Below are 26,756 nucleotides of genomic sequence, written 5' to 3' on the forward strand. Positions count from 1 at the left end.
CAGTCCGGCCAGTCCCAGTCCCTACCTTGTCACGCACCTTTCCCCAGCAGGCAGGGGAATTTGAAATTAACATCTGCGACGGAGGCGTGGCCACGCCCCCGCCGGCGGTTCAGCCAATAAGGGCGAACCAGCCGCGGGACGTCATGGCCACGCCCCCGCAAGCCCACAGCCATGCCCCCTCCCGTCGCAAACCTTCCCTCTCGCCTCAGACCGCCTATCGCAGTGTAGCGCTGTGCCCGCGTCGCCCCCCCGCCGGGCGTGCGTGCCACAGTGAAGACTGGGGACTCAGCCGCCTCATCCGGGGTGACGCTGAACGTTCGTGCCAGAGGGCAAACCAGCTCCGTGACGTCATGGCCGCGCCACCCGATACGCCTCCCCACACGCGCAACTAGCTGGCCAGGAACCGTCCGGGCAACCTGAGCGCCTGACGTCACGGCGCTCGAGCGCCAGGTTGCACCCTGGCTGCCGCCTTAGGCTTTCTTTTAAATTATATGAAGCACTTCATAAAGTGTGTCATAAAAATAAAAAATCCAATAACCATTTCCTAAACGTTCTTTATGCCTTACAAACAAAAGCACCAGAAGATGGCTGCCTTGGCAACCTTTTTCAATACAAATCTGTCTCAATTGGGTTTTCCCGCCACGCGCGCGTGCTCACTGGCACACAGAATGGCACGCGCTCCCCCATCGTCCGCGTGCATAGTACTGTACTGTCAAAAACCTTCCCGCTTCCAGTTGACGCCGGCTCGCGCAGATCGGTAGACTGTGCTCGTGCACAGCTGCTCGGTCCTCCCCTCCTCTCATTGGACACACCATTGCGCGCGGCCGCAGCTGATTGGCTGAAGCCGGCGAGGGGCCTGATTTCGCATCTTCCCGCGCAGCGCTCTGCAGTGGGCGCCATCACTGGGACTCGGAGAATCCTCATCCTCAGCGCACAGCTACCAGGCCGGGCTGTCCCCCGCTCACTAACAAGCCATTCATAATACATACCTAAGCCCAGCCGTTACACCGCCAGCTGTGCGGGGACCTGGCTCCTCTCAGCACTCCCTGCTTTATATTAGGAGGTATCCATCCTCTGTGACACTAACCGGGAGTGCAGGGAATATAAACACTGAGACACAAACTGTCATGTCTTCTTATCACTGCCGGTTTTTGTGACATTTATCACAATCCGGGCGGTTCTAGCCGGTTCAGATGAGTGAATAAAAGCATGTCACATCTGCGCAACACACCTGCAACTAGTGTCAGATACATATTTAGTTTTTTTGTCGAAGTCTATGAGCAGGGCAGTCTGGGGCACTTCAAATACTGTAAATATTATTAAACCAAAGTTGCAAGACATGATGAGGCTTTGCTCAATTTGGCAGATAGAAAAAAAAAAGGGGCCAAACATTGTTAAGATTTTCATAACAATTTCCTAAAACATAAGTAGTAATAATAATAATAATTAAAAACAACAAAAAAAACAGTACAGTACTTGAATTGTAATTAAGGATCTTTCTGAAGTTTTTATAGAGCTTGTACACAGGGTTATTTGTATGGTGTAACTGAGTTTCAGTGCTTTTTTTGTAACAATAAGAAAATCCATATGATTATACAATTATAAGCAATGGAATAATAACTGAAAACTGAAAGGATACAGATGTATCTTTTTTTTAATGTTACATTTCTTTATTTGAAGTCAAGTTATTTATCGTAATTTAGCCATAAATTACTGTTTCTTTTCTTAGATACAAAATGGGAGACCCGCAGCACTCAGACAGGATCAGACAGCACTACTGTAAAAAGCTCTTACTCAAATTAGAAGTGGTGCCCGCGGGTCAAAGAATCTTCCGATTCTCAAAAGCACACACAGTGCACAAAATTGGAGACCCAAAGAATAACATACACACGTTCTGGAACAAATATCTTTCTATTTGCGTATGTAGCGGTGTTTCCCCCACACTCTGGGAGAATTCGCCATTACATGGGGTGGGGTGGTGCTTACCTGCTGGCTCACAGTAGATCTGAGTCTCCTGCGGAGTTGTGGAGGAAAACAGGACAGGCTTTTGGGGTAGGATCTGATTCTTTCTCAGCGCCTCCATCTGTTGCAGGCTCCAGGGATGTGGAGACAATCCCTGCAGGAGAACTTACTTCCACTCCCCCTGATAGATTGCAGTTTCAGGCAAGAGGATATATTTCAACAAGATCACTTTTTATTTAGTGCACTGGCAGATGTTACAGTGTACACAGCTCACTTCTTGGGGCGTCACCCTCAGGATGTACCCTGGACCTCCAAGCCAAGGGCACTTGAAGCAGTCCATGCTCTTCCCTTACAAACTTGGCAGAGCCCTGCACAGTTGTTAGGGTAGACCAGCCTCTCTCAAGGAGGTAGAGGCACTGACTAAATTTAGCAGTGTAGCTCCTTAAGCCGCAGTCCCAGTGTGCACTGTAGCACGCGCGCCCGGCGGGGGGCGGCACGTGTACAGCTTTTCACCGCGATCTGCGATCCCAGAAAAGAAGCAGGAGTTTGCGATGGGGGGGCGTGGCCATGACCTTGTGGCTGGTTCGCACTCATTGGCTGAACCGCCGGGGGGCGTGGCCACGCCTCTGTCGCAAGTTGCAAATACAATTTTTTTGTATTTGCAAAACCTTGCAGTACAGCGCGGCTGCACCTTCCGCGCGAAGGTGCTTACTGGGCCCGGTCCGATTGGGGGGGCGGTGCTTGTACACACAGCACACACGGGCCGTGGCCTTAAGTACAACGGAAGTAGGTACCAAGTCAGAATCCAGTGATTGGACACACACAGGCCTAGTCCCACTTCCTCCCCTGTCACTCAAGAAGCTACTGTGAGTGGGGGAAAACCATGATAACTCCTGGCAGGCCTGCTCTTACCAGGACTTGCTGCCAGGGAGGGCAGACTTAGTAGCCAAGGAAACCAGCCTGGCTACACGTATAGAATCCATGAATCAAACAAGATACCTAAGATCATGCTGAGAATACAATGTCCCATAAATCCCACTAATATGTCTCAAACAGCAAAGGGTGGGAATATGTGGTAAGGGAACATGTAAGGATGACAACAAACTAACAATCAACTTAAAACACTGTAGTGCAAGCCTAAATCTAGACATGCCAGGATTAAGCCACACATACAAACGGCAAGCCTCCCGATTGTGTTTTGGACAATTCATTTTCCCGTTTCTACGTGTGCATTAGTCCTGGCATTTATGTCAATATTTAGGCTTGCACTACAGTGTTTTATGGTGATTGTTAACGTTTGTTGTCACCCTTAGGCTGCGGTCCCAGTCACTGCCACAGCGCGCGGCGTGCGCTGTGCGTGTAAGCACCGCCCCTCAGTGGGGAAGGGCCGAGTATGCAGCTTCACGCTGAAGGTGCAGCCGCGCCGTGCTGCAAGTTTTTTTAAACTCAATAAAATTGAGTTTAAAACTTGCGACGGAAGCGTGGCCACGCCCCAACCGGCAGTTCACCCAATGAGGGCGAACCAGCCGCGTGACGTAATGGCCACACCCAAGCAAATCCCCGACCACGCCCCCTCCCGTCGCAAGCTCCCTCTCTCCCCTCAGATCGCGGTTAGCGCTGTGCACGCGCTGCCCCCCCCCCGCCCCCCCCCCCCCCCCGCCGGGCGCGCGTGTCACAGACAAGACTGGGACCGCAGCCTTACAGGTCCCTTTATCACATTCCCACCGTTTGCTGTTTGAGACATATTAGTGGGACATTGTATTCTCAGCATGATCTGAGGTATATTGTTTGAGTCATGGATTCTATACACAAAGAGAAAGATATTTGTTCCAGAACGTGTGTATGTTATTCTTTGGGTCTCCAATTTTGTGTACTGTGTGTGCTTTTGAGAATCACAAGATTCTCTGAGCCACGGGCACCTCTTCTAATCTGAGTAAGAGCTTTTTACAGTTGTGCTGTCTGATCCTAGTGATCACTGTTTCTTTTCTTAGAGATTCAACATCTTATTTCCTATCGTTAATCTCTTTTGTGACAATATTGTTTGTAAACGTTTGTAAATGGTTAATACGCACACATTTCCTCTGTCCTTTTGTGTAAATATACTACAATTATTTATCAAACATAAGGGAATGGACAATAAGTATCGGATAAGATTGCATTTACATAGGACCTTGTGATAACAGAACCATATAATTTTTTCTGTGATAAAAAGTAAAAGTGATTTTAAGAATGATACAAACTTTCTTTAAAAGTCAGTTACTTTAATAAGTTTTTTGTTTTTTTTAGCGAAACTGCCCATTTTAGGATTGTTACACAGATTCCTCCTTTGTTGTAGGATTTGTCCGTCACAATATGAGGCCCAATCAGATCTGCTGTAAGACTCCCACCACTGTTACAATTCACATGAAGTCTGGATCCAGATCCCATCAGCAAAAGAAAGTTCACTTGAAACGTCCCATTTTTAGAGAAAATAAAGGCATTTATGAAAGCAATGCGTACAATAACAACATCATCAAGCGGCCAAAAGTCCCATGCCTCATAATTCAGCGCCAAGAAATGACAGCTTTTTTCAAGCTGTTCGGTAGGTGATTTGTTGTTTAGTTTATTAACCATTTGGGTGCCCTTTAGACGTAGCTACTACGGCATGGGGTCTGGCACTCCAGGGGCCCCATGATGTTATAGCTACATCATTATCTTCCTGCTTGTCTTTCTCGGGCAGCGCAGAGCGCGATCTATAAGGAAGTGGAATGGAAGGAGGACTTGGCCCCTTCTGTTCCGTCACTGATGACAGAGCTATCACGTGGTCACATGATCATGCGTGCCGAAGGGGCCTGTGGCACTCTGGTGTTGCAGCCCCTTCAGCATTCAAAGGATTAAATTGGTGGTCTGATATACAGGAAAAGGCCTGAATACAGTTGATCATTTTAAGTTACTAGAACCGTCTGAAGAAATATATCCGCTTCATGTGACTCAGTTTAGACTTTACTCAAACCATACCACAGAATTGTTATTGAAATAAATTGCACTGCAATTTAAGCCTCTAGTGCCCACTGCCAGGGTGAACAGGAAAATGTTGTGTGCTAAATATAATAAGATTCATATTACAATTAATATGGCTCCATACAAATCAAATAATATGAAAATGGAAATAAACATAAAATACAAAAATATTAAGGGCCTTTTTCTATATTAGCCGAAGCAGTCGATCGAGCTGTTTTGGGCCAAAATGCCTCATAGAATTCTCATTTTGGTTGATATGAAATAAACCCATAAAAGTCAGTATGGTTGGACTGTCTTTTTGGCAAACACGGCGTTACTGGCACCCGTCGCTCATTTATAATTCCACATAAAATACAACTGAAATAGTGCATAGTTCATGCATTTTTCCATTATTTGCTCTGAAAGAAATAAGACAAAAGCACAAAAAACCACAGGAAAGATCCAGGACGACGTGTACCCGCTATAAATGATTAACGATGAAATAATTAAGTAGTTATGTTCATATCTTTGGCTTTCATTGACTTTAGTGTTTATTGCCATTTGTTGCAGATGATGACTTGATTCAAGATTTCTTGTGGATGGATTGCTGTTGTAAAGTAGCAGACAAGGTAATGTGATGGTAATACAAATATATTATTTGGTCACCATAAAAAAGTTAACTGATATTTTTGCTTGGAAAAAATCATTACATTTTCCTGTTAAAAAAAAAAAAATAGATCAGCAAATAGGGCAAGCAGTGCTGGTAAACACTAGCTAGAATTAGGAATGGGACAATTAGCCATGGCCATTTTGCCGCCGGCCGTTTCGCCATAGGGTTTAAGATTTTAACGGTTTAGGTTTTTTAGGGTTCGGAATTAAGGTTATGGTTAGGGCTAGGTGTTTAGGTTAGAAATATTATGGTTACATGATTAGGGGTTAAGGTTAGGATTGGGGGTGAGAGTTTTCAAGGTTTAGGGGTTAAGGATAGAATGACGGTTAGGGGTTAAGGTTAGAAAAATTAGGAATAGGGGTTAGTGATTAGGGTTTTTATGGTTAGCGGTTAATGTTAGGATTAGAGTTTAAAGTTAGGGTTTAAATTCCTAGGTTCCAGTTATCAGAATTACCCAAAATGGCCCGGACTCCTCCAAACTCCCTGGGTCATCTGCTGCGGGCAACTATTCGGTGGCAAAACGGCTGTGGCTAACTGTCCTAGACCCGCTCGAGTTTATACTAGGCAAGCAAAGAAAAATAATTCGACACCAATAAAAATTATTTAAATTAGTAAAATCCTACAGTATTGTTCTTGCTTTCCTTCTTCCTTTCTTTCTCTGTTGCTAGCTGTCGTAAACTGTAAGACTTAAATGAAAGAAAAAACCTGAACAATCTGCATTTTCTCATTTTTTGCACAGTATCTTTTGGCAATGACCTTTGTTTATTTCAAGAGAGCTGCATTCAATATAAATGAGCACACCAGAAATAATTTCTTTGTTGCTTTGTGAGTATTATTTAATAATTTGTTACTTCATTTTTGTCTCTGATATAATGTTTGATTTTTACATTTTTAATCAAATAGTCTTGCTAGTATATCATAGCCCAATCAATCAGCAGTACAGCAGCAGGTTTAAAACAGCCCCTGTAAAACTAAAAATGTGGCAAACTAATAATAGTTTATGGAACAGAAGTGTAACATATTTTCACAGTGATACATAAAGCTTCAGGATTATATATATACATAGAAATATTTGTTAATAAAAGGGGAAGTTCCCAGCACTCAATAAAGAATGAAGGGGAAAAATAGAGGATATGCTAATTAGAATTTAATGTATCAAAAAGTGTATAGACAATTTACACAGATGCAAAATACTCGTGAGGTATACACAATCTTAAAACTAGGGGAAAAAGGTGTGCGCACAGAGAAATGTTACCATAAATCCCTGTGTGGAATGCAACACGAGGGAAGGGAGGGGGAAATATGGTGAAGGGAAAGGAGGGAAAGGAAAGACAAGGGTGCAAGGGAATAAACAGGGCAACGTTTTGGTGGGGGGGGGGGGGGTTGGCAAGCCCCTTCTTCAGGCCCATCCCCCAGAGACCAGTAAGATCAATGGCACTTCCCTTACCCCCTACCGTAAAAACCTCCCTAAAAGGTAAAATGTAGGTGTAGTCCCTAATGGGTACACACCCTAAGCGAACAAACAGGAAACCCAATGCAGCACTATGAACTATCAATCCTATCAAAGGAGAAAACAGCAACAGCCCACAGGGGCAATATATGCAAGCTACTTCCTCCCCCTGGTGGAAGGATCAGCAAGGTGTCTCTGTGCCAGACCCTTACCCGGCCATCCACAGCATGGATGCAGTAGGCCAGGAGGTGTTGACCTTTTCCGCGGTCCACCACATGGTGAATGGAGCGCTCCATGTTGCGCATAAAGGAGGCAATAATTACCAGTGAGGTCACAGCACAGTCTTTGTTCGCTCTAGCAGTCGCTTCAGACGGGACGTCTTCTGGTTACATCACGAGGTCAACGTGCAGGTCCATATATTGAGACGGCAGTTCTTGGGGATTCTTCGCGATGAAGTAATCGCTGAGCAGGGCCTCTTTACTGGACACCTCCATGGCAGTCTGCACGGAGTAATGGATTGGTGCCCACCGCTACGTTGACGGGTATCGGTACATCTGGAACGCTGTCAGGCACCATCTCCGCGGCACTGGACATCACAATGGGGCTGACTTTTCTCTTCGCCTGGACGATAGGCGGTGGGCACTGGTCCACTCGCACCACTGGGCAGCAATCTTCTAAGGGGGACACCTCCGCCAGGACGCGATGCCGAGGCGAGCCAATCGTCCTGGTGGCCAGACTTAAGGAGCTACCGTGCTCCGCAGTCATCTGGGAGCTCACCCCTGGGGCATCAAACTCACCGTTTCGGTCGGTAGGTACGGGTCCCTCGCCGAGGACCAATTGTACCATCGTTGGAGGCCGGACTGGCCGTTGTAGGGCACACGGGCCCATAGCAGGGTCCGCAGCAGATGAGGTAGTTGTCTCTTTATCTTCAGCTTCATTTGAGTGGTCCGCCTGCTGGCGCATCACCACAGCTGGTTGGCTGTTGTCATCAGTAGACAAGGATGGGGGTAGGGACACCTCTGCAGGGGAACAGCGTTGGGGCACCTCGCATTCAAAGGTGGCAATTGGCACGAAGCAGTCCTGTTCCTGCGGCGGCACCAGTGGTAACGATCCCCATTCTCCGTGGGCAGTCACCTTACCCTTCCTTGATTCCGTCATCTGTGGTTCCGGCATCTGTGGCTACGGCATCGGAACCGAGTCTGGAACCAGATCTTGAACCGTCTCTGTCATCGGGGCTTGGTACTCCTCAAGCGTAGACAGTAGAGGGCTAGACACAAGATGGTTGGCTCCATTCACAAAGAAAATAGCCCCCCCAAAAAGTTATTTTCCCAGGAATACACAATCAGGGCCCAAACACCTCAAGCTGGTGATCCCGTCCGTGGATAACTCCCGGACACCTTCTGGCAATGAGTAATGGGCAAAGTCCATATCGCCTGTCCTTTCTTTATGCAGACAAGGGCACAAAAGAAATGGATAACTTACTCCTCTCGCTCGCCATGCCCCTGGTAACTGATGTTGTGGTTTGCTGAATCCTTTATCTTTATTAGGGGGAGCAGATGTTGCTACTGACAGTTCACTGTGCTCATTCCCCCTGGTGGAATTTAGAGGAGGGGCGGCACACTCTATCAAAGAGTGTTTCTGGCTCTGCACTGAGTCACTCACATCGCAGGGGAGGGGCTCTGGTTTTCGCGCCAAACCGGACAGGTTGTTGCAACACTTTTCTGTGCAGGCTGGCAGTCAGCAGCACGTGCGCTCTCCTCACTTGGCGGGAGACGCCATTTTAGGTGTGACTCACTTTTGCAATTCCGATTAAGAAGCCTCCATTTTGTGCACAGTTCCATTAACTACACTATGGCTTTCTGCATATACAAGGGGATAGCCTTCTGGTGGGGCACCTGGGGCTGATAAAGTCCAAGGGGCATTTTCCCAGCATAATTCCTGACCCACTACTATCCATAGGCTACTCCACTATGCAGTGATGTCAAACCTTTGTTCCATCTACTTCCACCCTTGGACTAGGTCCAGGCGTTCCTTTAGGGCAGGGGTGGGGAACCTTTTTTCTGCCAAGGGCCATTTTGATATTTATTAAATCATTCGAGGGCCATACAAAATTATCAACTTTAAAATTAGCCTGCTATATTTGGTCAAACATTTCATTAACTCACCCCTAATGTGATGGCTGGAACTGCTTCTCTTTGGGTGACTGACTGACACTTGGGTGGTGGGTGACTATGACTGACTGCACACGTACACACACGTACACCGGGCAGGGGGGAGGGAAATCAGACTCTCAGACCGACTCTCAGACTCTCAGATCCACACTCACCCACCCACACACTAAATCACCCACACACACAAAATCACACACACACACACAATCACCCACACACACTCACCCACCCACACACACTAAATCACCCACCCACACACACAATCACCCACACACAAATCACCCAGACACACACACTGACCCACAAAATCACCCACACACACACTCACCCACAATCACCCACAAACACACTCACCCACAATCACCCCCACACACACTCACCCACAACCACCCACCCACACACCCACCCACACACAATCACCCACCCACACACCCACTCACCCACACACACAATCACACACACACACACACACACACACACACACACACACACACACACACTAAATCACCCACCCACACACACTAAATCACCCACACACTAAATCACCCACACACACACTCACCCACAAACACACTCACCCACAATCACCCACACACACACTCACACACAATCACACACCCACCCACACTAAATCACCCACCCACACACACTAAATCACCCACACACTAAATCACCCACACACACACTCACCCACAAACACACTCACCCACAATCACCCACACACACACTCACACACAATCACACACCCACCCACACTAAATCACCCACCCACCCACACACACTAAATCACCCACACACACTAAATCACCCACACACACACTCACCCACACACACAATCACCCACACACACTCAATCACCCACACACACACACTCAATCACCCACACACACTCAATCACCCACACACACAATCACCCACACACAATCACCCACACGCAATCAAGAATGACAATCAGCTGCAAGAAGTGACAACTTGAGATGCATGAGATCACACAGTCATTTTATGGGGCAAAGATCATTTGGGGGGGGGGGGCTGCAAAAGTTAATCATACAACTTGTATTGAAGTCAAGGGGACCAATGATGCTGGGATTAGGCTGCGTCCCCGCTAGCGCTGAGCGGGCGGCGCTTGGCGAGGTGACTTGCATATATATATACATATATATATATACATATACATATATACATATATATATATACATATACACACACACAAGTCCCCGCTCACGCGATGCGCGCGTATGCGGCGGGTACACACGCTCACCAGCGCTTAAGTAAACAATTTTTTAAAAAACTTTCTAGCTTCCCCTGCAGCGTCCCCCCGCCTAAAATTTGTTTAAGCGCCGATGAGCGTGTGTGCCCGCGCCTACGCATCGCGTGAGCGGGGGCTCGCATATATATATGCAAGTCACCTCGCCAAGCGCCGCACGCTCAGCGCTAGCGAGGACGCAGCCTGTGTTTGGAGGAGGACCGTGTAAGTGCATGGGGCGGGGTCCGTGGACGTGCGCATGGGGGGGAATCAGAGCGGGGGGGGGGAAATCAGAGTGGGGGGGATCGGAGGAGGACCGTGTAAGTGCGCGGGGGGGATTCTGAGCAGGGGGGGATCGGAGGAGGACCGTGTAAGTGCGCGGGGGGGGATTCTGAGCAGGGGGGGGTTCTGAGCGGGGGGGGGGGGATTCTGAGCAGGGGGGGGGGGGATTCTGAGCGGGGGGGATCAGAGGAGGACCGTGTAAGTGTGCAGGGGGGGATTCTGAGCAGGGGGGGATCGGAGCATGTGCCCTCCACAACTGCTGCCCGGTGTGTGGTGTGTGGAGGACCGTGTAAGTGCGCGCACGGGGGGGGGGATTCTGAGCAGGGGGGGATCGGAGGAGGACCATGTAAGTGCGTGGGGGGGGGAATCGGAGGAGGACCATGTAAGTGCGCGGGGGGGGATTCTGAGCAGGGCGGGATCGGAGGAGGACCATGTAAGTGCGCCGGGGGGGGGAGAATCGGAGGAGGACCATGTAAGTGCGCGGGGGGGGGATTCTGAGCAGGGGGGGATTGGAGGAGGTCCGTGGACATGCGCAGGGGGGGAGGGGGGGATCGGAGCAGGAGGGGATCGGTGCAGGTGCCCACCTCCGCAACTGCTGCCCGGTGTGGAGATTCAATTTTCAAGATTCAAGTTTCTTCCTCCGCAGACTCGCTCTTCTGTGGACGTGCTCCGTAGGGGGGGGGGGGTCTTGGCAAAAAAAAAAAAAAAACTCTTGGCAATATGCCAACACGAGACAGCCAATCAGGAAAGGGGGATTTTTTTCCCCCTCCTTTCTTGCGAGCGCGCAAAGGGCCCCCTGACTCACGGGGGCCGGACCAAAACAGTTGGCGATCCATATACGGCCCGCGGGCCGGACGTTCCCCACCCCTGCTTTAGGGCCTCCCAAATTTCAATCACGTCCACATGAGTGGGAACGTTACCTACTACCACCACGTGACTAGGCAGTACTTTACCCCGGCATGCCTAAGTATGGACCTCATGGATTGAGGGTATGAACATATTTCAGGCACTTTTGGGTACTTTACAGCTATTGGGCACCCCATGTCTGATCACAGCAGCGCCTCCAAATGTAACACAGTTTGCCCCCACCCAATCGCAGATAGAGTGCAGGTGAGGGATTCTCTATATGTTACCAGGTGTGGTGCAATATACCTGTCAGGCTCCATACAGGAGGCCTGAGCCTCCGCTGATGGGAACCTGGGGTGCTCCTGGAACGTCTCTTCGGTCAGCACCTCCACCTATGTGAGATTCTGCAAATGTAGAATGGCCCTCACATAGGAACATCCATAAAGTAACCAGGCCACACCAAAAGTTATGGCTAAATGGCTTTACTATAGGGATCAGTAACATAACATCTTAACATACATCACAGACTACTAACAGCTCTATACATAACACACAGCAACAGCTATATGCATAACACTCTGCCAATACTGACAGTTGTAACACTATCCCCTCACTGGGCTGTAACCCCACACCTTCCTCCCCCAACCCTGTGTCCCATTAGTCCCAATCCACCCAAGTGTGTGTGATCAGGCCTGTCACATATGAACAGCAAGGTTGGTGCACGTGTGGAAGGTATAGATACCTGCCCAGATGCTCCCAATGGGATTTTTTTCTTTATTACACATGGTGCAGTATTTTTGCCCCAGAATTGCACCACTTTTACCTTGATAGATATGCCTTTTCGTTTGTACAAAACCAATAGAAGCTATTAGTGACATAGACTTATAATGGTGTTATGTGCTATCAAAAATACAGGTTGAATTCTTCCAAAAGAACCAGGGGAGCGCAGCTTGCAGCCATGTAAAATAAAAGGACATCACATAGTGTAGCAATGTCATACAGTGACTATTAATCTCGAGCGAGAATAATCTCCTGACGAAGCCGGGTGGACTTAACGGCGAAACGCATAGAGTGTCCAGCCAGACAGTATCCAAGGAGAACACCGAGAACGCACCCTTACCATCGAGTCCGGAGGTCTCAGGCGCACCGGAAGTGACGCGAGCCCCCGGCGTGGATGCGGAAGTGTTCCGGAGGAGCGGAGAACAACGCGGTACACAGGGAGATCGCGACCCACTGTGTACCTGCCACCCGCTACTGATCACGCTATCTTTTTTCATCCTAAGTACTTTTACCTTTTATCATTATATTTGCCGTCTACACTATATGGTCTGTTTCTCTTCTTTTGGAGATTGTCTGCTGATAGTTGCTGCATATTCCATTGGGAATATCCACCCCATAAGTTGGATGACTGCTCCTTTTTATCTGCTTCTATGTGAGTAGCCATTTGTGAGCCTTTCATGAGATTAATAGTCACTGTATGACATTGCTACACTATGTGATGTCCCTTTATTTTACATGGCTGCAAGCAGCGCTCCCCTGGTTCTTTTGGAAGAATTGAACATGCAAGACTAGTGAAACAGTCTTATACCAAGGGCTGGGTGTATCTGTTAAGCCTCTTATTCACTTTTGAGCACTATAGTTCACTATTGTATTTGTTGTCACATATTGCTTTATTTGGGCACTTATACACAAATTATCACATATTTTATGCAGATTTATTATTTTGGGTTTGTTAGAGCGCTATCGAGCATCTTTTCTGTTATAAAAAATACAGGTTGATCAGATAAATATCCCCCATTAGCAAAATGCATCTCTATTTATAATTATATATAAATGTCACTTTGTTTTTCTAATGTACTCATAATGGTTCACTAATTACATCACAGATTTAATTTAATACTAAACTCAAATTTCCATCTTTATTTTATGTAACTTGCAAACCTGATGAAAGGTCCATATGGGACCTGAGATGTTGTCTTTCCACTGTTCTTGTCAGTCACATTAAATGGAGAATTTAATTATGAACTTGTGAGTAGAGCTCTACCCTGTATCTCTGTCTTAGAGGAGACCTGCACTTTGAAGAGATTGTTTGTTTGTGTTGTGTCGGCTGCACAAGCCGGATTCTTCTCGCCTGAAACTGTTTCCCTGCACTTTTGAAGTTGCAAATCTTGACATGTGAAAATTGAACATGGTTCACACCATGTGTTCTGTTCATTCTAATCTACAAAAACCTTGATTTTAATAAATAATAGTGTAGTCCTTTCCATGTTAATACAGTATGTTTTTGAAATATTTAATCGTAGAACAAGAATTTTATCACATTTTGTATTTGTTATATAACTATCTGCTACTTCCAAATACTGTATATGCAAATCTTGTATCTTGGACTATTTAAAAAAAAAAATAATTCAGTTAATTTTTTCACCTGTACAAGGACATAGCTGATTAATATAAAATGGTGCAGTTATAGTAGTTTATAGTCATGTTGTATTTTGTGCTAGGACACAACCATATTGTTTTTTTAATTAACCCAAATTATTTCATTCTTCAATGTTACCCAAGTCTTAATTCATCTTCTCAACTAACCCAACAGACACACAGAAATCCAGATTGTACATATTTTGTAGGTATTTGGCAAATACAGTTGAAGAAGATGAAGAAGAAGCCAAGTATGAAATCTTCCCATGGGCTTTGGGGAAGAATTGGAGAAAGCTATTCCCAAATTTTTTAAAATCAAGAGATCAGTTGTGGTCCAGTATTGATTACAGAGCTGCAGTCAGCAGACGTTGCTGTGAAGAGGTATGTCACAAAACATTTCGCTTTTTGGTTTATTGATTTTATTTTACAATGAGATCTGGAAAGCATTTTCCTTAATCAAACATTTTGCACTTACTTAAAATCAATAATTAATTGTTACCTGACTCCAAACCATGCCTCTCTGACTCATATTGAAAAATGTGAGTTTAAGTTAGTTTATTTGACAATAGGATATCATCCATGTAAGGGGCATATTAAGGATGGGCAAGTTGCAAAGTGCAAATTCTGTCTTAGCAAATTTTGGGCAAGTTTGCCGGCTCTAAAGTTTGGATTCCCATGAACTCGCCACTTGGTCAAACTTCAGAAGGAATATTCGAATCCGAGCAAAATACAAATAACTTCACAAAAACGTGGTCAAACTTTTGGGTTAATGAATGAAGAGCTCGCAAACTTGTGTACAAACGTTTAAAAAAAAAAGTCTTAAAATTAAACTGTACTCCACTACAGCACTGCAGACACCAAATTAGCCCCTCACACCCTATACATACAGAAAATAAACCCCTCACACCCCATGCACACACAAAATTAACCCATCACACCCCATACATACATCAAAGTAACCCCCCATGCCCACCAGAGTCACAGACTGACACACACAATACATATACTGTCAGTCTTGCCTTACCCGGAATAGCATGGAGGCCTGAGCAGAACGGGGAGCACTCAGCTTTCAGTTACACAGCACTGCCCTGCACGGGAGGGGCTACCGCCCAAATTGCTGTAACGAAAGAGAGAGGAGGGAGAGGAGAGACAGAGATATTGACTGTACAGCATGCAGTATATGTAAGCGAACAGGAGTTTTCCCCCAATTAAAACTTTAGTACACTATTTGGTATACAGTACTACAAATTGTACGGAGAGAGATTACTTGTTTTTATTGTTCCTTAAATATATTTAATTCTTAAACAACACAAAACTTAAGCTTTGAGTCACTTTACATATGTAGCGCTGCTTCCCCTTCCCCCCCCCCCCCCCCGGTCTGGGAGATCTGGCCCTGGCTATCAGTGATGTGGTGCTTCATACCTGTTAGGCTCCAGGAGATGCTGAGGGTCCGCATTGGTATGGTGAAACAGGACTGGCTCTTGGTTGTCATCAGGCTCTTCTCATGGTGTGGTGCAAAGCCTCCATCCACAGTGGACTCCAGTGTGCTGGAGACAGTCCCCGCTGTGAAAGTCATAATGCATACCCCTACCCAATAGACTGTAGACTCAGGCAGGGGTATATATATATATATATATATATATATATATATATATATATATAAACAGGATCCTTTTAGTGCATCCACTGCATGTGTTATTACAGCGAATACATTTCTCAGCATAGGACCCCAGGCCTCTGGATGGTGCCGGGCCTCTTCTCAGAATTGAGGCCTTGCCATCTGTAGGTCTAGTCGCCTCAACCCCCTAAGGGGCTGAGAGCACGTCTCACTCTTAGCCGGGAGGGACTCCGACTTCAACTCTAACTCACTATAATTTGGCATGCATCCTCTCCTAGCACAGAGGGGGAGGGCACAAGGTCTGCACCGATTGACTGCACACAGACCCAGTTCACCTCTACCCCTGTCACTCAGAGAGGCTGCCTGAGGGTGGGGAAAACCCAAGATGACAGCCTGTCACAGCCTGTAGCTACCAGGACTTACATGACAGGGAGGGGCAGAAGGATAGCCAGAACCAGCCATGGATACACTCTCCCCTAGGTGAAAAATCTCATGTCCTCACTCGGAACCAATTTGGGGCACCGTCCATCAACCTGGAGCCTGGAATACAACACACGGTGACATATCAGCATGGCATGACATTAACCAGTGTTACAGTATTACAGACATTAGGAACCTAATACCATTCACTGATTACAGTGACGATAATATAAACAATTCTTCCAACGTGAAGAATGATAGGATCCCTATTTATAAAACTTGGGATCAGGTTTCTTACACACCCGTCCATCTAAATCCTTGGTCCATACAAAATGTATTTTAGGAGTACCTGGTCTCTGGCGTTGTTCTACCCGGTCTTTAAGAATACTCCTGCCCACACACCACTCTCTCATGATGGTACATATCTTAGACTCATCAATATACTTGTGTCTACTAGTTTTGGACCCAGTACTGCCTGCTTTAGCCATTCATCTCTATTGGCATCAACCTCATCCATGATGGGTTCTGGTACATAGGGGAACTCGTACTGACTGTCGGTATTGATGAATGATGGCTCTATCTGCCCTACTGAACTTTAACAATTTGTTGGTGCCTGCCTGACCAGGTAAAACCCAAAATTAAGGTTCCCTAGGGTCCACCTCTTGATACAGTATAGCTGGTCCCTTAGGTGTTATTACCCACAGCTTAATTTCTTTTACCCTCTTACGGAGGGCTTCAGCTATGTCCTCCGGGGAATATTGACCTTCCTCCCACCAATGATCCACCACAGGACCATCAACCAGAAGAAACTTAGCTGCCACTTCATACTGGCGGCGTAGCCCTGAAACATAGGGTCCCACTACTTAAGGGGTTCTCCGGACAGATGTTATGGGTTTAGGCTACTGGACCTAGTATCCATCTGAGAGGACACACCAGACGTTGATGACAGTTGAGATAGGGAAGACTCTCTAAAGGGCCTAAAAGACCCAGGAGATTTAGCCACAGGTATGCGACTCGAAGCTGGTATCTCCTCCTCGGATTCATAAGAACAACCATCCATCCCCCCCAAAATCCCAGTCTTATAGATCAGTAGACTAGGGGACACATCATCACTGGGGTAATGGGACAAAACATAGATGGAGTTGGCAGGGGCAGACCTAGTGCTCGCAGCACAAGCAGATGTAATAGGGGCCTTGTCACTGTCCAGAACAGAGATGGCCTTGGAAGGGACTTGGGTGGTGAATGCCGGTGAACGGGGCCTAACAGTGTCCATGGCCAGTCCATGGTGTGCAGGCTTACCACGGCCCCAGGGGGGTGGTATTGTGGCCAGTGTAGAGGAGTGTCAGCAGGGGACAGTCCAGCACTCACCACCGGTTCCAGCCGAGGTTCCGCAACTGTAACAGGCGCCATCTTGTTGACGTCATCAGTGATGGACGATCTCGTGAGATCCCCTGGCTTGCACAGGTCCGGTGCCGAGGGTGACGTCACGTCCGGCAGCGCCAGAAGTGCATCACCGCTCCTGGAGCCGAACAAGTCCCGCCCGGTTCCTCGTCCGTGTAGGCCGCAACAAGATCCTGATGGAAGTAAGAAGAGGGGGCCTCACCGATACGCAGATAGGAGACGTCCTCTGGCTCCAATGGATCCACCGCAGACAGGTCCTTTGCTGCTCCGGCATCTTCCTCGGGCGTGTGGCTCCTCCGGAGCTCTGGATGCACCACGGCCTGTCGGAGGAACGCCTTGGGATCCGGACTTTGCCTCAAGCCGCCGGTAAGTGATAGTCTCTCCACAGGTGGGCTGCGCGCACTAGAGCATATTAAACCCCACACACGAGGGGGAGATAGATCCAATATCTTAAATCAAAGAGAAGCATTTTGGATATTTACTATGGACACATTGATACCTAAAGGTCTCAACACTGATTGGGACTTAAGGTTTTTCCTATAGTCACATCTCTAGTGTAGATCGGTGTATCATTGTGTCCTGGTATTTCCATGTGATGAAACTGGTCTCTGTATTCCGTTTCTTCTATTCCTTTTTCCCTTCCTCCCCCCCTTCCTTTCCTCCACCCTTTTCCCCTCCTCCTCCCCGTTTCCAACCCCCTCTTCTTCCGTCCCCTTTCCCCCTGAAACTAACAAAGGCTGTGGCTATTATGGTAGTGTTAGGTATGCGTCCTATATTTGCTACTGATTTTCCGGGCTTTCACAGGCTAATGGCAACTCTAAGCCTATGCTACCAAATTCCACCCAGAAGTTTCTGCAGAAGGGGCATTTCAAAGCTATTGCGGCAGATGTGTAATGAAGTTAGTAATGCCTTGAAGCCTTCCGTCATGCCATCTGTTCTTTTAACCACAGATATCTGGATAAGTGGCCCTGGCTAAACAAAGGACTACCTGACAGTTTTACTCTTTACTGCAGTATGTGCCGTTGCGTTTCAGACAGAAAAAAGATTAAAAATAAATACATTTGCCCAGTTTTTTTGGGGCTCAGATGGAGAACGATCGCCTGCATCTTCCAAGCCCTGCTGCACTTCAATTATTCCTGAGAATAAAGCACTTGCAGTCACATTCCAACATGACCGACAAGGAGATCCTTGATCAAGAGGTCAGTCGGGAGTATTTTAGAGCCCATGTGACCAGACACAAGTTTTTTCAAGGACGTATTAATCTTTTTTTTTTTTTTTTTTTGCTTTAGAAAAATACTGATGTAAAAACACTTTGTGGAATTTCTAAAAGTGGCCCCCATTGTAATTTTCGAAACATTGCTTTATTACTCCGCCTTGATCACTGCAGCATTCTTTCTTCAGTTGTGTATCAACCTATAAATAAAGCAGAGTGTATGCCATATTCTGTGATATCTATTGTGCGTTTCTCATTTAGGATTCTGGACCTAAATTTGCAAAAGCTATTCAATATACCTACAATTACTAAACTGGTGTTACACATGGTATAGAAAATCTACTGAAAGATACTGATCAGTTTACTAAATACAGTATATTTGGGGCTGGTCTTTCTTTTCTGTTTGTTCTTAAATAAGGAAGTTACAGCAGGTAGACAGCCTGATAAAGTACAGATACTTTAAAAAAAGATTAGAAATAAATGTTGGTGCAAGATTATCTGTAAGAAAAGTTACATTTTGTGGAAAAAGGGAGTTGCCTCAGAACAGGTTAATAACGGTTATCGATATATTTATACAAGAGGGCCCCAGGTATACGGCGGGTTCCGTTTCGGGGGCCCGCCGTATAGTAAAAATCGACGGAAAGCGGATCCGGCATTTTCTGCCGTTCTGCGCATGCGCAAACCGGCATTTTCTGCCGTTCTGCGCATGCACGACTTAGGATCCAACATGGCGGCCCCCTTCTCGGTGCCGCCGTATCGGTGGATCGCTGAAAAGCGGAGCGCCGAGAAGCGGGGCCCTGCTGTATATATCTCAAAGTTTTATGTAGCATAGTTTTTCCTGCAAATTTAAGATTTAATTGGATATAAATGTAGATTAGTAAGAAACTGAGCTCCTCCTTTACCAGGGAAAACTACAGTAGGCCGCCATTTGCAGCTTGCCCTGGATTTTATTTTTGCCTTCATTTTTTTAATGTGCGACATAAACATAAAAAATGCAAAAATTATTTCAAATTAAAAATGTCATCATGGAGGAGCTTGTTGGCAGCTGCCTGAAGAATACACTGTGAATTTGCTTCCCCTTTGGTCTGAGAAATTAAAGAGAGCTGAGACAGACAAAGATCAAAGCCGTCACCTGGTTGCAGCAGCAGCAGCCGTTTTGATTCTTTTTTAGTTTACCGCAATTTTGTTTCAGGCAATACATCTTAAGACACTTTACTGGGAAGGAAGTATCAGAGTTGCTGCCACCTCTCGGCAGCTCACTAAGACCAGGTCCCCACTGGCCGCTGCAGTGCGCGCGTCACACACCACAGCCCTCTATGGGGCAGGCCTCAGTGGCCGTGTGTGTGTGGGCGAGCAAAGCGCTGTAACGCGTACGCTGGCAGGGATGACGAGAATTTTGTCTTCCCGTGCTGCGGTCATGTGCTCGGCGGGCAGCCAATGGAAGGGCAGATATGCCCCGCCATGGCCACACCCCCAACCCCCGTCATGGTCCCGCCCCCGTGCATCCCATCGCTCCATTACCGATCGCGGCTGCAGTCTGTGCAGGCACCGCCATGCGCGCGTGCAGCAGTGAGGACTGGGGCCGTAGCCTTACAGTACATCTCACTGATCTATCTTTTACCTTCTCTATAAAAGCATCTTTGAATTTACTGCTTGCAAAAGAAAGAGGGAAAGATGCTCTAAGGCAGGCCAGCACAACTTCAGTCCTTGAGGGCCGCAAACAGGCCAGGTTTTCAGGATATCCCTACTTCAGCACAGCTGGCTCAATTACTGGCTCAGTCATACTCGCACACGTCCCTTTAGATATTTTCTTTTAGCATCTGTCCCCAGGTCCTCATTCATTTAATGAATTTTCCAGTTAAAATAAAAAGTACATAATTCAAAGGTTTTCCAGAAACAAATCCAGTGAAAGCTGCTACCTGTCTAAATTAAGCATAGGCTGAACTTGATGGACGGATGTCTTTTTTGAACCTCATCTACTATGTAACTATGTAGCTCTGTTCACTTCAGTTTTCAGCAGCAACTTTCTCTAGCACACGCAAGACGTCACTGTACTGAAGTTAAAAAATACATAACTATTAGAATTAAAAACTGAAGAGCATTTAGCCAAGAATAGTAATCATTCACACAGAACGGGTCATTACTTGGTGATTAATGCCTCAACCCGACTAAAGGCTCCTCCTTCACCTCCTACAGCTGGGGAATCAATCACTGTGACTTTGGGATTACTGACATTTAACACATTAAAAAAAGAAGAAAATCTAAGATTGTTTTGTCCTTGAGGATTACATTGAGGAGTCGCATAAATTATATTAAAGGTTTTCCAGGGAATTGTTGCCACCTACTGGTTACCAGAATAATACCCATAAAAGCATATGATTGTGGGAAATGTAGTTCACAGATACTGTATCTATGACTGGCTATTAGAATACCCCTTCACATTGTGGCATTCTGGTACGCCAGCTTTTTCGCCATATTTGCTCCACATTACCAATAACCAGATAATATGTGAAATAATATAATATATTGGGAATTAAAGATTTTCAAAAGCTCCACTTTTCTACATTTATTTATTTTTGGATTGAGAATGTAGTTGACATCGTCTACCTTTAACTAATTTCCATCAATCACCGGGATTCTCTAGGCACCAATTTGGGATATTGCACTGTGATCCATGTTAACTACCATTGACTTAAATCGCAGTTAATGTGGGATGCGGGTGCAATATCCTGTGTAACTCCTCCTTCTTAAGGGTTACCAACAGTGCTGGTGTATGCTGGGCCCTACAATGGGGTTGCTATGGGGATGTATACGTCATGCAGGAGTATTTAAGGAGAGAGGACTATTCCATAAGGTTAGGTTCCAGGAGGACATGAGGAGAGGAGCCTCGGGAGAGTAGATGAGTAATGTTTATTAAGTAATAGTATAGACCTGGCCCCCACGTTTATTATGTTGCAGATAGGGACAGTACTCCGAAAGACGGAATGGAGTCCTGAATTATTAATAAAAAGGAATACGGCATGCAATAGAGGGCCTCAGAAAACAGGGCTCCCGAGTGCCGGTGGATCAGCACTAACCTTGGATCGGCGCTAATATTCCTCACCAGTCTGTATGAAAGTGGCAGTTCCCAAACTGGGAAAAGGTATTGGGTCAAGAAAGAAAGGACCCATCTGGATTCCGTGTTGCGGCCCAGAGTAAACGAATCAATGCCGGTGATGGTTCCAAAGAAACAAGGAGGGGGGGGGGGAGGGACGTATTCAGAGCAACTAAGTCAAAGTACCTTCATCGGAGTGTTAAGAGTGGGCACTGATGGAAGAACTGTATTTATGTTATAAAATACAGTACTACGTTATTAATGTGTATAAGCGGTCCCTGTCCATAGGGACACGAATAAATAACTGCTGTAGTACAAAAGTTTCTGACGACCTTTATTCTACAACCTTGCTACCTCATCGCCCAGCTAACCCATGCGGAGTAGCCATATAGTACACACCGATGTAAATTTCCCTTAGAAGCCAGGTAGGGTTACACCCGCATCAGTACTTAAGTCTCCCCCTCTGTATCGCTGTCGTTTTATAATTAATAGTCTCCGTATAGACTTTTGTTATTAAAAAAGATGTACAATTTATTGTGATTCATTCATTTAACTGAAAGAAATATCTATTTATTTTTTTGTAGGTCATGGAAATTGCACCAACACATTATATCTGGCAGCGTGAGCGCTCAGACCATCATAGCGGAGCAGTTAGAAATTACAGTAAAGAAGAAACTCAGCTTCCTCGCGGTCCTTGTGCCACACCACTAGATTGTCTGCTCTGTGGTAAGAAAGGTAGATTTATAGGTTTGGGATTATCCAGCTCATCGTCCTCGTCATCCAGTACGACATTACGGATGAAAGAACAGATTGTACAGCAAGATTCACCCGAATCTTTTACTGGGGACAAAATGGTGATTGATCCTCCAGAGTCCTACTGTTCTACCCAAGGTATGTCTATTTCTGCGCATATTCTGTATAATTGTTTGATTTGTAACTATAATCTTCTGTATGAACAGATCTGTATTTCATCATTTTAGCACAAAAGATGTACAGTATCTTGGACAAATTCATTACGAGATCTTCTCAAGGGCATTTCACAAGTGGTCTGGGCATATTGCAGTCATTGGCAATGACACAGCCACTTCAGGAATAAGAGGGACATACTCAATTCTGTTTTGGGCCACCTGAAGATTTCAGTCTCCGGACAGTGGAGCTCTGTTGCAATACAGGCAGAGAATGCATGGCCCACCTTTAATTCAGTGGACACACTACTTCCAAAATTCATTGTGGGATGGTTTCCCGTAATTGAATAGTTTGTTTAATCACTACGACATGATTGTTGTACATGGTTTCCTTAAAGCTGAATATCAGGACAGGTGAGCTGTTCACTTCAACTTTGAGATTGTCAATACCAGCATGACTAATGTCTCAGATGTGGCTCCCAATAGGATTTAATCTTGCCTGTACAAATCAGGGTAGGATATTGGTGGTTACCATGTATAACAGAAGTAGGGCAACGAAACGTGTGAATGTGTTCAATACTGAATGAATGGGCACACATATGGTCAGGGAGAACAGTAGTAAATATTATTGCTGTCTTTTGCTTTGCAAAACCCAATGTGAATAAGAGCCTCCTCCTTATTGCTAATCGACAGCTCAAACCTTTTATTTAGTGGAAGTGCGGTAGCCCTGATCTGAAGGAAGTAGAACTTCATACGAGAAAGATTGAACAAAAATATAACAAACAGTATTTTTAAAGTCTAGTGGCATAAACATTTGTATTCACATTTTTCTCGTATGAAGTTCTACTTCCTTTAGATCTGGGCTACCCCACTTCCCCTAAATAAAAAGGCATGTATAAGGGCCTGAGTGTGTATGTGTTATTTATATTCAAAGTTTCACTTCGTTATTATAAAATAATTTTGTGGGATTTGTCAAAAATAATCATTTTTACCGATTCGAATGTAATGCAAAACACCACTTGTCTTCGTTCCTAAGATTCAAATGTATTGCAGGTTCCTTCTGCACTGAAAGGGCTACTAGAGCTGCAGGAAGTTACAGAAAGTAAAAGAAACTGCCAGGTTAGAGGGAGATTACCCTGGATTAAATTAAAAATATCTACAATTATGGGAGAGATTGACTAACCTCTGATACGGATTATCGCACTGCGATCAAATCAACAACAGTTTGTGTGGGACTGTGGTGCAATAATCCATATTAGAGGTTAATGAATCCTGCGTGTATGGAGGTTGGAAAACAGAAACAGTGTTGTTACAGTACATATGTCGTTACGTTTTGTCTTAGTTCTACATAAGTAATCTCTTATGTCCACCAAAATCCTCTGGTGACTACAATTCCATAGGATTAGTGAAAAACATACATTAGCCTACATGGGAAACAGAATGGTTTGCCATTAAACATAGATGTTTTTACTGCCTTTGTATGAACTTTAGTACATCAACATTTCTTTTCTCTCTATAGGCAGCCAAACAAGCATGGAGCCAAACAAATGTTTTAGATACCAAGACAAATCCATGGAGTGGTTTACAGGCAATGAAGAATAGGTCCGACTCCAATTGAATAATGATGATGATGGCATTGGAAATTCCGCAAACAGGAACTGCATTTAGTTGCTACTGAATTTTAGTCCAGCGAGTTAAACGTTCTGTCTGCATTTTTTTATTTTCATTTCAAACTATTAAGTTGATTTAAATCAATGTACAATACAGAGATAAAAAAAAAGTATATGTTGTAGAAAGGAGTGTGTTATTTACAACAAGTAATACATTATTACATTTTTTGGTACTAGCTGGGATCTTCATGTTGTGATTGGTTTGGCGCTGGTTTGATTTTCCTCAGTTTCACAAGAAAAGCTAGTAAAAGACAAAAAAAAAATATATTCACATCGATGTTATGTGATATGGATTTTGCAGATTTGATTAACACTTATGCCCCTGTTTAATATAATGGAGATGAATTGTTCTCCAGCATAGGAAAGTTTGCACAGCATATTGAAGAGGGTTCTTGGAGTAAAAGGGCAAGACCGACTATTTTAACCATTACAATTATTGTAGCTCATGGTTTATCCCCAAATAAAAATCCTCTCATATGTTAACTGAAGAAAATACACTTGTTTGAAATATGTACAGGCATACCCCACATTAACGTACACAATGGGTCCAGAGCATGTATGTAAAGCGAAAATGTACTTAAAGTGAAGCACAACCTTTTTTCACTTCGGTAGAGGTAGGGAGCCGGTATTGCTGTTCAGGACGTGCTGACAGGCGCATGCACGACGAGCTGCCGTTTTCCAATTGGACGAGGGGAATCAGGGCTTCACTACTATGGCGGTCTGAAGGGCTGAATAAGTGTCCGTACTTGCGAAGCGAGCGTACGGACACGGGGGAATGGTGCTATTGTAAATATGTCCGTAAAGTGAGTGTCCTTATAGCGGGGTATGCCTGTACTTCGGTTTATATTAAAGCTGCAATGTCAATCACTTAAGCACTTTTAATTAAGTGGGCAAGTTAGTAGTACCAAGTCTGGACTTCAATCCCATATTTACCAGACGTCAAGTAATACATGCAGGGAAAAAACAATAGTGCAGTGCTCAATAGTGCAGTGCCTGTCAGTTATTGGTCCTACAGACTCTGTTGTCCATATTTCCTTAATGGGAGCTACAGTATGCCATAAGGCACCTTCCCAGGGGCAGAAGACACCTTACCGGCTATGTATTTTAATGCGCTGAAAGGGATCTGATGACATAGAATCGCTTGGGACACACGAGTAAAATAAAAAAAATATTTTGTGAACATTTGAAATTTTCCTCACCTGTGTGACCGCTTTGAAATGGCATTGGCCGTGCAATATAAGGAACTTGTCCAAATGGTTTAACGCTATCAGACAGATTTTCAGCTGCAGCAAGAGGAAAATATATGGTTATTACCATCTGCGTATAGTTACAGTTTTAAATCGTTTGCCTGCTTAGATATTTGAGTTCTGTAGGTCTTTAAACATCAAGTTATATTTATTCTATTGGCAAACTGTAGAAAGCTGCATTGTTCAATGAAAACAGATTTCTGTGATTCAGTATCCATTATAAACCTAGCTGCTGTTCGAGTATCCACCCAGCTACATGCTACTGTATGTGCATTTGCTGCCAGCTTGTTGTAGAATTGAGTCCCTGTGTCAGTGCTTCTAAACCCTCTACTTAAGGATCCCCAGAAAGACCAGTTTGAGAGAATAACGAAATAATTAGCAAACATACATGCATGCACTGGGTTATTGGTGTTTCATTGTTTATTCCAAAAAATGGTCCAACGGATGCCAATCCCTGGGAAGAGGGTTGAGAAACACTGCCCTGTACATTCATGTGGTGTTGACACCGTACCCCATAACTAAAAGACATCATCTAAATCTATAAACAACTTTCATGTTGATGTCCAAAATACATTTAAGCTAAATTACCACTGTGGTGCAGCCCTATCAGCCATGTATAAAAATAGCATTCAGGAGTGTGAAATTAAGTTTAAAAAGATACAAAACAGAAATAAAAATAACATTTTCAAAGTCCTAGTCACACGGATTTAGTAACATACACTGGCGTTAAAATTGGGCAATTAAACCAATACACTGCATCATTTTAACACTTGTTTCATCATTTAAAATTACGTTTACTGTATAGGATGTCAAAGCACTGTGATACACATAAATAACAAGGTCTAACCTTTAATGAAAAAAAAAATACAAACAAGTAATCTACAATAAGTATATTAAGCTGACTTCATCTCCAATGAAAAAATCATAATGGAAGAGTATACAAAACATAAAAAATATATATAAACAATCAACACTGCTAAAAGACAAAAACTATATAAACAAAGCAAGTAACTACTTGATTTCTCTTTTTTTAAAAAAAATGTATATACATATATGGAGAAAATTACATTTTGGAGAAAATAGATTTCAGAAAAAATACATATAAATCTGAAATGATATGTAAGAACAATAGGTCTCCTAACACATAACCAGATGATATAACTG

At 44.8% G+C, this 26,756-nt stretch overlaps 2 protein-coding genes across 4 annotated transcripts in view; one reads left to right on the forward strand and one right to left on the reverse strand.

Moving 5' to 3' along the window:
• The first annotated feature begins 820 nt into the window (after window positions 1-820).
• Window positions 821-24,458, forward strand: SPDYA (speedy/RINGO cell cycle regulator family member A). 3 transcript variants are annotated; one of them, XM_075595419.1, is made up of 8 exons: window positions 821-1,063; window positions 4,249-4,543; window positions 5,512-5,570; window positions 6,351-6,436; window positions 14,234-14,405; window positions 22,355-22,661; window positions 23,729-23,794; window positions 24,195-24,458. In XM_075595419.1, exons 2-7 carry the CDS (start codon window positions 4,315-4,317, stop codon window positions 23,779-23,781), a joined length of 906 nt encoding a protein of 301 aa, XP_075451534.1. In that variant the 5' UTR covers window positions 821-1,063; window positions 4,249-4,314; the 3' UTR covers window positions 23,782-23,794; window positions 24,195-24,458. The 3 variants fall into 3 exon arrangements, with proteins under 3 accessions (XP_075451534.1, XP_075451531.1, XP_075451532.1); XM_075595416.1 differs by lacking the exon at window positions 23,729-23,794 and having other exon boundaries at window positions 823-1,063; XM_075595417.1 differs by lacking the exon at window positions 23,729-23,794 and having other exon boundaries at window positions 823-1,063; window positions 4,298-4,543.
• The window catches only part of TRMT61B (tRNA methyltransferase 61B), an 18,901-nt gene continuing 16,521 nt past the window's right edge, over window positions 24,377-26,756 (reverse strand). The window contains exons 6-7 of the mRNA XM_075595415.1: window positions 25,545-25,628; window positions 24,377-24,586 (exon numbers count right to left, since the gene is read on the reverse strand). Of these exons, the coding sequence (XP_075451530.1) occupies window positions 24,519-24,586; window positions 25,545-25,628 (152 nt within the window). The 3' untranslated portion in view covers window positions 24,377-24,518. The remainder of the gene's footprint in view (window positions 24,587-25,544; window positions 25,629-26,756) is intronic.

Source organism: Ascaphus truei, chromosome 4 (genome assembly GCF_040206685.1).
Source record: "Ascaphus truei isolate aAscTru1 chromosome 4, aAscTru1.hap1, whole genome shotgun sequence".
Taxonomy (NCBI): Eukaryota; Metazoa; Chordata; class Amphibia; order Anura; family Ascaphidae; genus Ascaphus; species Ascaphus truei.